This window comes from Lithobates pipiens, unplaced genomic scaffold, assembly GCF_037356315.1.
Source record: "Lithobates pipiens isolate NorthernLeopardFrog02 unplaced genomic scaffold, aLitPip1_a1.2 Scaffold_18, whole genome shotgun sequence".
In the NCBI taxonomy this organism is placed as follows: Eukaryota; Metazoa; Chordata; class Amphibia; order Anura; family Ranidae; genus Lithobates; species Lithobates pipiens.
The window spans coordinates 471,572,355-471,584,339 of record NW_027507758.1 but is presented as its reverse complement, the minus strand read 5'-3'; the positions used below and the strand labels follow the sequence as shown (position 1 = coordinate 471,584,339).

At 48.2% G+C, this 11,985-nt stretch overlaps 1 protein-coding gene across 1 annotated transcript in view; it reads left to right on the top strand.

The window, feature by feature from the left end:
• Nucleotides 1-2,152: 2,152 nt before the first annotated feature.
• The window catches only part of WDFY1 (WD repeat and FYVE domain containing 1), an 84,906-nt gene continuing 75,073 nt past the window's right edge, over nt 2,153-11,985 (top strand). The window contains exon 1 of the mRNA XM_077488316.1: nt 2,153-2,352. Coding sequence (XP_077344442.1) covers nt 2,219-2,352 — 134 coding nt within the window. The 5' untranslated portion in view covers nt 2,153-2,218. The remainder of the gene's footprint in view (nt 2,353-11,985) is intronic.

Below are 11,985 nucleotides of genomic sequence, written 5' to 3'. Positions count from 1 at the left end.
ATGGGGGTGGAGATGAGGGGGGTGGAGATGAGGATAAGATGAGGGGGGTGTAGATGAGGATGAGATGAGGGGGGGTGGAGGTGAGGATGAGATGAGATGGGGGTGTGGAGGTGAGGATGAGATGAGGGGGGTGGAGGTGAGGATGAGATGAGGATGAGATGAGGGGGGGTGGAGGTGTGGATGAGATGGGGGGGTGGAGATGAGGGGGTGGAGGTGAGGATGAGATGAGATGGGGGGTGGAGGTGAGGATGAGATGAGATGGGGGGTGGAGATGAGGGGGGACAATAGAAAGAAAACCTGGACCTAGAAGGGGGAGAAGAGAAAACCAGGACCTAGAAAGGGGAAAGAAAGAAAACCTGGAATGGGGAAAGAGAAAACCTGGACCCAGAAGAGGGAGGAGAGAGAAAACCTGGACCTTGAAGGGGGAGAAGAGATAAAACCTGGAATGGGGAAAGAAAAAACCTGGACCTAGAAGGGGGAAAGAAAGAAAACCTGGACCTGGAATGGGGAAAGAGAAAACCTGGAATGGGGAAAGAGAAAACCTGGACCTAGAAGGGGGAGAAGAGAGAAAACCTGGTCCTGAGAGAGAGAACCTGGACCTAGAAGGGGGAGAAGAGAGAGAAAACGTGGACCTAGAAGGGGAGAAGAAAAAAACCTGGACCTAGAAGGGGGAGAAGAGAGAAAATATGAACCTAGAAGGGGGAAAAGAGAAAACATGAAGCTAGAAGGGGGAAAAGAGGGAAAATCTGGACCTAGAAGGGGGAGGGGCCTAACCCTGGACCTTGAAGGGGGAGAAAAATAGACCTAGAGTGGGAAGGAAATGACGGGCAAGAAAGGTTTTTTAGATCACAATACATCTCTGCACATCAGTTTAATGTTGGTCAATAACATTTATATTTAACAGTTGCCAGTGGGATAGAAGGTCTGTCAGTGATTTAAATCTAGTCAATATTTTCCAAAGCCTTTGATTTGAACCAACGTTGTTCCGAAGAAATTCGCCTGTCCCTCTACATAATGTACCATGGGCATAAATACCGAGCAACTCTCCTGTCTTTGCCGAATACATATCTATGAATTAATATGGTGGAGAGTCCAGGGACCATCAAGCAGGCATTCATGATGGCACACCAGGGGTCAAGTCCTGGGGAAAAAAGTGTGGGAACTCCCACCCAAGATCCACTCGCCCCTGGTGAGTTTAATTTCTCTTTCATTCCCTGCAAAGGTAAAGCATAATGGACTGCTATGCATCGCATAGTAGCTCATTATGTGTCACTTACCTGACACAGGAGCCAGCGAAGTCGCGCTGTCCCCTGTAGTCCGGAGCATCCATCTTCTCGGTGGGTCTCGCTGCTCCGCTGCTGTCTTTCAACGAAGCCGCGATGACATCACTCCCGCGCATGTGCACGGGAGCCGCCACTCGCAGCATATCGCCGTTGACAGCGGCACACTCAGTGCCCCTGCGGTGCCTGTATTTTGGCAAATATCTCCTAAACTGTGTAGGTTTAGGAGATATTTCTTGGACCTACAGGTAAGCCTTAATCTAGGCTTACCTGTAGGTCAAAGTGGTTTGTAAGGGTTTACAACCACTTTAATATGTATTCCCATTTCTTAATGATTTTGATGCCTCCGTCGCCGATAAAATGTCTCCTCTACCAGGAAGTATCTCCTAGAGAAATCCTGTTGTAACGACACACTCAGTGGCCATTCGCATTTTGCTACTGAAGTGAGGTTCCATTGCCGCCATCTTGCTACACCCCACATTCGTCCACACTAAGAAAACACTATGAAGGGGGAAAGCGGACATCTTGTTGCACCCACCGGATAATTAGCATTTTACACTTATTATAACAGTAATGTCAGTTTATTTAGTGAAATACAGTACTTACAAATCCGTCTGACTACTTAGATCTTGAATTTTAAAATTCAACATCTAAGTAATCAGACGGAGTTCTAACTAAGTACGGTATTTCACTATAGAAACTCACTTTACTGTTATAAATACGTGTAAAATGCAAAACTCCGGTGGGTGTAGCAAGATGTCCGCTTTCCCCAATTTTTTGTGTGTCCCTACTTTGGACGAGTGTGGGGTGTAGCAAGATGGTGGCGACGGAACGTCACTTCCGCGGCATAGTGTGATGGGTCGCCGAATATGTCATTACACCGCTATCACGTGTATTGTAACCACAGCCAGGGTCCCGTCTAGGTCACATGACTGGTCATGGCGGCAGAGATCCACTCCCGGTCTCCGCGCGGCCCTGTACTCCTCACTAAGATACCTGGACACCGGGAGCAGGTCACCTCCGCCTGCTTCATCCCGAGAGAGGACGGCGTCATCACCGCCAGCGACGACCGGTAATTATACAGAGCGGCGGGGGCCCATATCACCCTCTGACGTCACAGGACACTACACAATAAATCCCCTCCTCCCCCTTCCCTGCTAGATCTTCACTGTAAACACTGACTGCTTATTCCTTGGAATACATAGAGTTACACACACTGCTCTTCCCCTCATCTACTGACACACACACTCTATAAGCGGGACAGAAGTAGAATAGGACAGCTCTGTACTGCAAAGTATGTCATAGGCCACTCTTCTCTCATACAGTGATACTCCCTTCCCTTCTACTGCCTAGGATGATACTCCCTGCCCTTCCCTGCTACCTCTGCCAGCTACTGCCTAGGATGATATTCCCTTCCCTGCTATCTCTGCCCGCTACTGCCTAGGATGATACTCCCTGCCCTTCCCTGCTAGCTCTGCCCGCTACTGCCCAGGATGATACTCCCTGCCCTTCCCTGCTAGCTCTGCCCGCTACTGCCCAGGATGATACTCCCTGCCCTTCCCTGCTAGCTCTGCCCGCTACTGCCCAGGATGATACTCCCTGCCCTTCCCTGCTAGCTCTGCCCGCTACTGCCCAGGATGATACTCCCTGCCCTTCCCTGCTAGCTCTGCCCGCTACTGCCTAGGATGATACTCCCTGCCCTTCCCTGCTACCTCTGTCCGCTACTGCCTAGGATGATACGCCCTGCTACCTCTGCCCGCTACTGCCTAGGATGATACTCCCTGCCACCTCTGCCCGCTACTGCCTAGGATGATACTCCCTGCCCTTCCCTGCTACCTCTGCCCGCTAATGCCTAGGATGATACTCCCTGCCCTTCCCTGCTACCTCTGCCCACTACTGCCTAGGATGATACTCCCTGCCCTTCCCTGCTACCTCTGCCCGCTAATGCCTAGGATGATACTCCTTGCCCTTCCCTGCTAGCTCTGCCCGCTAATGCCTAGGATGATACTCCTTGCCCTTCCCTGCTAGCTCTGCCCGCTAATGCCTAGGATGATACTCCTTGCCATTCCCTGCTAGCTCTGCCCGCTACTGCCTAGGATGATACTCCTTGCCCTTCCCTGCTTGCTCTGCCCGCTACTGCCTAGGATGATACTCCCTGCCCTTCCCTGCTACCTCTGCCCGCTACTTCCTAGGATTATACTCCCTGCCCTTCCCTGCTAGCTCTGCCCGCTACTGCCTAGGATGATACTCCCTGCCCTTCCCTGCTAGCTCTGCCCGCTACTGCCTAGGATGATACTCCCTGCCCTTCCCTGCTAGCTCTGCCCGCTACTGCCTAGGATGATACTCCCTGCCCTTCCCTGCTAGCTCTGCCCGCTACTGCCTAGGATGATACTCCCTGCCCTTCCCTGCTAGCTCTGCCCGCTACTGCCTAGGATGATACTCCCTGCCCTTCCCTGCTACCTCTGCCCGCTACTGCCTAGGATGATACGCCCTGCTACCTCTGCCTGCTACTGCCTAGGATGATACTCCCTGCCACCTCTGCCCGCTACTGCCTAGGATGATACTCCCTGCCCTTCCCTGCTACCTCTGCCCGCTAATGCCTAGGATGATACTCCCTGCCCTTCCCTGCTACCTCTGCCCACTACTGCCTAGGATGATACTCCCTGCCCTTCCCTGCTACCTCTGCCCGCTAATGCCTAGGATGATACTCCCTGCCCTTCCCTGCTACCTCTGCCCACTACTGCCTAGGATGATACTCCCTGCCCTTCCCTGCTACCTCTGCCCGCTAATGCCTAGGATGATACTCCTTGCCCTTCCCTGCTAGCTCTGCCCGCTAATGCCTAGGATGATACTCCTTGTCCTTCCCTGCTAGCTCTGCCCGCTAATGCCTAGGATGATACTCCTTGCCCTTCCCTGCTAGCTCTGCCCGCTAATGCCTAGGATGATACTCCTTGCCCTTCCCTGCTAGCTCTGCCCGCTACTGCCTAGGATGATACTCCCTGCCCTTCCCTGCTACCTCTGCCCGCTACTTCCTAGGATGATACTCCCTGCCCTTCCCTGCTAGCTCTGCCCGCTACTGCCTAGGATGATACTCCCTGCCCTTCCCTGCTAGCTCTGCCCGCTACTGCCTAGGATGATACTCCCTGCCCTTCCCTGCTAGCTCTGCCCGCTACTGCCTAGGATGATACTCCCTGCCCTTCCCTGCTACCTCTGCCCGCTACTTCCTAGGATTATACTCCCTGCCCTTCCCTGCTACCTCTGCCCGCTACTGCCTAGGATAATACTCCCTGCCCTTACCTGCTACCTCTGCCCGCTACTGCCTAGGATAATACTCCCTGCCCTTACCTGCTACCTCTGCCCGCTACTGCCTAGGATAATACTCCCTGCCCTTACCTGCTACCTCTGCCCGCTACTGCCTAGGATGATACTCCCTGCCCTTCCCTGCTACCTCTGCCCGCTAATGCCTAGGATGATGCTCCCTGCCCGCTACTGCCTAGGATGATACTCCGTGCCCTTCCCTGCTACCTCTGCCCGCTACTGCCTAGGATGATACGCCCTGCCACCTCTGCCCGCTACTGCCTAGGATGATACGCCCTGCCCTTCCCTGCTACCTCTGCCCGCTAATGCCTAGGATGATACTCCCTGCCCTTCCCTGCTACCACTGCCCGCGCCCACTACTGCCTAGGATGATACTCCCTGCCCTTCCCTGCTAGCTCTGCCCTCTACTGCCTAGGATGATACTCCCTGCCCTTCCCTGCTACCTCTAAGTGGGCAGTAAATAAGTATTAACTTTGAGAACTGGAATACAGTGGATATAAAAAGTCTACACACCCCTGTTAAAATGTCAGGTTTCTGTTATGTAGAAACATGAGACAATAATTAATAATTTCAGAACTTTTTCCACCTTTATTGTGACCTATAAACTGTACAATTCAGTTGAACAACAAACTGAAATCTTTTAGGTGGAGGGAAGTAGGGCTGCAACTAACGATTATTTTCATAATCGATTAATTGGCCGATTATTGTTTCGATTAATCGGTTAATAACCTTAAAAAAAGAGTGGGTCAAATTGACGTTCATTTTCAACCACAGTGACGGGAAAATTTGGAAATAATAGAAAATGTCTTAATCAAAGGAATTTTCAGACAGTGTATGTGTGTTTTGTTCAGAAATGAAGTGAAAATTTCACAAAATTCTTTCATTCAGCGAATGTACAAAGATTTTTTTATCTGAATATTCTCATCTGAAAATTGATCAGTGAGGCCAGCATAAGGCTCGTTGCACGCCAATTTAGTTTTTGCTTTTGATCTGTTTCTGCAGTGCTTTTTTGCTGTACGTTTTAATTTTTGCGCACTTGATTTTACCGCAATTTGAATTTTTTTTTTTTTTTTTTTTGGGCTGATTAAAAAAAACACAAATTGCTGCAAAAACACATTACATTCTTTTCTGCAGCTTCTCCATTGAAGATTATTGAACCAAAAAAGCACCGTTTTGCATTATAAGTCCCTTTCCAAATACGCAGCGGCTGAAAAAGGCACAGATATGAACTTGTCCCATAGGAAACCATGTAAATGAACTCTAGTGCGTTTCTGCAAAAAGCACCAATAAACACATAGATGTGAACCAGGCCTATAACGTTTAGTAACATAATGGGGTTAAAAAGACTAAAATTAGCCCTTTATAGTACAAAAAAGCAGAAAATCACTACTGGAAGGGGTTCATTTTGTACTGTAGAACAGTGAAAGTAATATTTACAGTAGTGATATTTTTGTACTATAAAGGGATCATTTTACCGTATTTTTCGGACGATAAGGCGCACCGGATTATAAGGCGCACTAGCAACGACCGGCTAATATAATGGATATTTCCATATATAAGGCGCATCGGACTATAAGGCGCACTGGATTATAAGGCGCATTTAATGAAACACAACTCGGATGCGGTACTGTAAGTCAAATTTTATTCAACTCTTTAGCAATAACCATAAAATGGTCTATAACAATAACTCTTAACACTGTTCAATTAAATACAAAACCAGACAATTATTTTTTCACTTTATTCTTCAATAACTATTAACACTGTTCAGTTACCGGTGAATACCGTACAAAACCAGACACTCACTTTTTCACTTTATTCTTCTCCCGCAAATCCATCAAATTCTTCATCTTCAGTGTCTGAGTTTAACAATTGGGCGATTTCGGCATCAAGCACGCCCGTATCCCTCTCATCATTCTCATCAGTATCCGAGTCAGGCTCGTTGCTGTCATCGGTACCGGTACTTAGCTGTTCAGTGATAATTCCGGACTTCTTGAAAGCTCGGATTACACTGGTGACTGATACCTTCGCCCAGGCATCCACGATCCACTGGCAGATAGTGGCGTAACTCGCCCGGCGTTGCCTCCCTGTGTTGGTGAATGTGTGTTCGCCTTCTGTCATCCAATGCTCCCACGCAGCTCGCAGTTTAACTTTAAACGACCTGTTGACACCTATATCTAGTGGCTGCAGTTCTTTGGTTAATCCACCTGGAATGATGGCAAGCACCGAATTAGTTTTCTTCACTTGGGCTTTGACAGTATCTGTCAGATGGGCGCGCATGGAGTCACAGACCAATAGGGATGGAGATTCGTGGAAAAAGCCGCCCGGTCTCTTGACGTAAACCTCTCTCAGCCACTCACTCATCTTCTCCTCGTCCATCCAGCCCTTCGGGTTAGCCTTGATGATGATGCCAACCGGAAACTTTTCTTTTGGCAGAGTCTTCCTCTTGAAAATTACCATGGGTGGTAGTTTCTGGCCATTAGCCTGGCAACCGAGAACTACAGTGAAGGATGACTTTTCGTTTCCTGTAGTGCGTATAGATACCGTACTGGTCCCTGTTCTCTCGACAGTACGGTTTACAGGGATATCAAAGGTAAGGGGGACCTCGTCCATGTTGGTGATGTGCTCTGGTCGGATTTTCTGTTCATTGATCTTGTTCTTGCAGTAGGTATGGAAAATGGCCAGCTTTTCTTCGTAATCCTTTGGCAGTTGCTGTGACATAGTGGTTCTTGTGCGGATAGAGAGATTCCGCCTTTTCATGAAACGGAAGCACCAAGAGGGACCTCCTCGAAAGTCGTTGATCTCCATGTCGCGTGCGATCGCTGTTGCTTTGAGTCGAATAGAGACAGTAGAGACGCTTCTACCTGCGGTTCTCTGTTCAATAACCCACTGTTCAATTTTGTCCTCCAACCGTGGCCATCTTGCTTTGTTTCCTCGGAAACTCAGTTTGGTCTTCTTTACCTGGCGCAGGGCATCTTCTTGCTTCCTCCACTTTCGTACCATTGATTCATTAATGTTGAATTCTCTCGCAGCTACTCTATTTCCATGCTCTACTGCATGACTGATAGCCTTCAGTTTGAAATCCGCTTCGTAAGCATGTCTCTTAACAGGAGCCATTTTTGGGGCAGCGGGTATACCGTAGAAAATGAACGAATGAATGCGCACACCTCCTGACTAAGATGGCCGTAATGCTCACGAAGCTGCACTGCTTGGATTGGGCATTACGGCCATCTTAGTCAGGAGGTGTGCGCATTCATTCGTTCATTTTCTACGGTATACCCGCTGCCCCAACAACCTGAGAGAGGTTTACGGTACGTCAGTTTACGGTAAGAGACCGGGTGGCTTTTTCCACCAAGGTTATATATAAGGCGCACCGGATTATAAGGCGCACGGTCGATTTTATGAGAAAATTTAGGCTTTTACGTGCGCCTTATAGTCCGAAAAATACGGTAGTTTTTTTTAACCCCATTATATTACTGGCTGATTAATCGACTAGTTGTTTCAGCCCTAGAGGGAAGTAAAAATAAAATATGGTTGCATAATTGTGCACACCCTTAACCACTTCCCGGAAGTGGTTGTGTTATCCTGACTGGGCGTCATATGACGTCCTTCAGGATAACAGCCGCTGCGCGCCCGTGGCATCGCACGATCAGTGGAGTGATGTGTCAGTCTGGCACACCGCTCCGCCGATCTCAGTAAAGAGCCTCTGGTTTCATTAGACCATCACACATTTTCCCACATGCTTTTGGGAGACTTCAGATGTGTTTTTGCAAAATTTTAGAAAGGCTTGGATGTATTTCTTAAGAAAAGGCTTCCATCTTGCCAATCTATCCTGTAGCCCAGATATATGAAGAATACATGAGATTGTTGTCACATATACCACACAGCCGGTACTTGCCAGATATTCCTGCATCTCTGTTAATGTTGCTGTGGGCCTCTTGGCAGCCTCTCTGACCAGTTTCCTTTTCATATTTTTCATCAATTTTGGAGGGACGTCCAGTTCTTGGTAATGCACTGTTGTGCTATATTTTCTTCACTTGATGATGACTGTCTTCACTGTGTTCTATGGTATATCTAATGCTTTGGAAATTCTTTTGTACCTATTTCCCGACTGATACCTTTTAGCAACGAGATCCCTCTGATGCTTTGAAAGCTCTCTGTGGGCCATGGCTTTTGCTGTAGGATGCGACTAGGGCTGCAGCTAACGATTATTTTCATAATTGATTGAATTTGTTGACCGATTTATTGTTTCAATTAATCGGATAAAATCATTAAAAAAATAAATGAATATGACATTTTTTTCGTTTTTTTTTCAAATAATAATGAAAAAACGGAGCGTTGCACTCAAACTACTAAAGTAAATTTATCATTTGTTACTGACAATGCAGTGAGGGGTCTGGCCCTGAATGGGGACTGTACTAGAGGGTGGGAGGAAGTTGGCTAGTTTGGAGACTAGGCATTAGAGGGAGTAGGTTGGGAGGGGATTTGGAAGAGAGGCATGTAGGACAGGAACTGGACCAGAGGGGGTTGCGATAGAAAGGGAGATTGTTTGGACAGGGAACCAGACCCAAAAGGGGGAGAGCGGGCTGTAGAAACTGGACCAGAGTGTGGGAAGGAGAGGTCTGTGTATTCCTCAAACTGACACCAATGATGAGGCACTATTCAGCGACCCGCCCCCCAGGAACACCAATGATGGGGCATCATTCTCCCCCAGAACACCAATAATGGGGCACCCCCCCCCAGGAACACAGATGAGGCATGCCCCCCCAGGAACACCAATGATGTGGCACTTGTCCTCACAGAAATACCTAAATTAATGTTTTGCCAAGTTCACTCTCACAATACAGTACACTGAATAATAGCTGCTACCTTATATACAGGTGCAGCTCAGCGTTCATGGCTGCGTCTCTACAATCTACTCAGCAGCGGGTGGGGCTGAGAATATCCCGCGGACGTCAGCAAGGAGGAGAGAGGCAGACGTGCCTGGTCACATGAGCACTGCTGTATTCTCATGAGAATACAGTGGTGCTGCCGGCTTGTACACGGGATTGTAACACTGGGACGGAGGCGGGACTGGCAGGGAGGAAGGTGCGTGTGCCATACCTCCCAACTTTTTGAGATGGGAATGAGGGACGCCTATCGGCAAAAGTATGTAGGCATAAGGCACACACCCATACCACGCTCCCTTAAAGGAGAATTGTACAAAAAATAGGATTGGTTAAACCCACAAGTGCTTCTTCTTCTTCTTCTTCCTTCTTCCTTCTTCCTTCTTCCTTCTTCCTTCTTCCTTCTTCCTTCCTTCTTCCTTCTTCCTTCTTCCTTCTTCCTTCTTCTTCTTCTTTCTTCTTCTTCTTTCTTCTTCTTTCTTCTTCTTCTTTCTTCCTCTTTCTTCCTCTTTCTTCCTCTTTCTTCCTCTTTCTTCCTCTTTCTTCCTCTTTCTTCTTCTTTCTTCTTCTTTCTTCTTCTTTTTTTTACCATTACTATTTCTTTATATTGGCTTTTGGGATTTACAAATGCAGCAATTTACAAATCGGATAAAAAACACGTTCTATCTATTTAGCCAGCGGCTGCTAATCACAGTGGTGGCTCAGTGCTGTCTGCCCCTTTCAAATATAACTGGTAATATGTAAATGGACCAGAAGAAAGGGAAAGTTGTTTGTTCTTTGGCATGAACAAGGATCTCTTGTATAATTCACAACATGTGAAGTGAGGAGTCACATGTAACACCCCCCCCCCCCTTCCCCTCTCATATGATCAGCTTTATGGGGTCTGTTTTTGTCTTGGGCATGGTGAGTTTTTTGCATGTGGACTTAATTCTCTCCTTCTGAAACCAGAAAACCAAAAAAGGTATCCAGTGACATGATTTTTGGTATCGGTGACCTCAAAATCATTAAAGAGGAAGTACAGCCTCTGAAAAAAATAAATAAATACACCCTGCAAGACAAAGGCATAATGAGCTAGTATGCATAGCATACTAGCTCGTTATGAATTCCTTACCTGAGATTGAAGCTGCATCGGCCCTTGTTCGCCTCCGCCGCCGCCATCTATCCCGGAGTGACTTCTGGGTATCTCGGCTCCGGCGCTGTGACTGGCCGGAGCCACGATGAAGTCACTTCCATGCATGTGCGCTGGTGCCGCATGCCGTTAGTGGCAACACCAGTGCGCATGCGCGGAAGTAACGCCATTGCAGCTCCGGGTTAGATGGCGGGGGCTTCGATCTCAGGTAAGTAATTCATAATGAGCTAGTATTCCTGCAAATATCTCCAAACCTTTTAGGTTTGGGAGATATTTCTTGCACCTACAGGTAAGCCTTTATCTAGGCTTACCTGTAGTTTTTAAAGTGGTTGTAATGGGTTTACAACCACTTTTTAAAGTGATATTAAAGGTAAAAATATATCAAACATGTTTTATACTTGCCTGCTCTGTGCAATGGTTTTGCACAGAGCAGCGCCAATCCTACTCTTCTCATGTCCCCCACTTGCAGTGGAGGCACTTGTGCTTGCTCGTTCCCGAGCCCCGCTCTGTATGTCAATAAGACACAGATTAGGTCTCAGCCCTGTTTACTGGCTGTTATTGACCACAGCAGAATCAGGCTCAGGAAAGTATTAAGGATGGTCTTCAGAGGGAGCTGCATAATTAAAATGGTTGTAAACGCAGATGTTTTTTTTTATCTTAATGCATTCTATGCATTAAGATAAACATTCTTTTGTGTGCAGCAGTCCCTGTCAGCCTTCCATAAGGCTGCTTTCACACTGCAGCGGGAGCGGCGTCGGCGGTAAAGTGCCGCTATTTTTAGCGGCGCTTTACCGTCGTTTTAGCAACGGTGTGCGGGCGCTAGCGGGGTGGTTTTAACCCCCGCTAGCGACCGAAAAGGGGTTAAACCCGCCCGCAAAGCGCTGCTGTAGCGGCGCTTTGCCGGCGGTATTGCCGCGGTGTCCCATTGATTTCAATGGGTAGGAGCGGTGAATACACCGCTCCTTCACCGCTGCAAAGATGCGGCTAGCAGGACTTTTTTCACCGTCCTGCCAGCGCATCGCTCCAGTGTGAAAGCCCTCCGGCTTTCACACTGGAGTTAAAGGGGCCGGTTTTTTTCAGGTGTTACACAGGCGATATTTTTAGAGCTGTAACGCCTGAATACCGCCCCAGTGTGAAAGCAGCCTTACTTACCTGAGCCCCTTCTAGATCAAGCAATGTTGCAGCAGCATGTTGACTGCCTGGGACTCCCCTCCTCAGTGGGCAGCAGTGCGGCGCCATTGGTGTGGTCAGTCAGCCAATGAGAAGAAAAAGGGGGCAGGGTCTTGGCTCCCTGTCTGAATGGAGACGGGGAGCTGTGACTCGGCTCAGGTGCCCCCATAGCCAGCTGCTTGCTGTGGGGGTACTTAACGGGAGG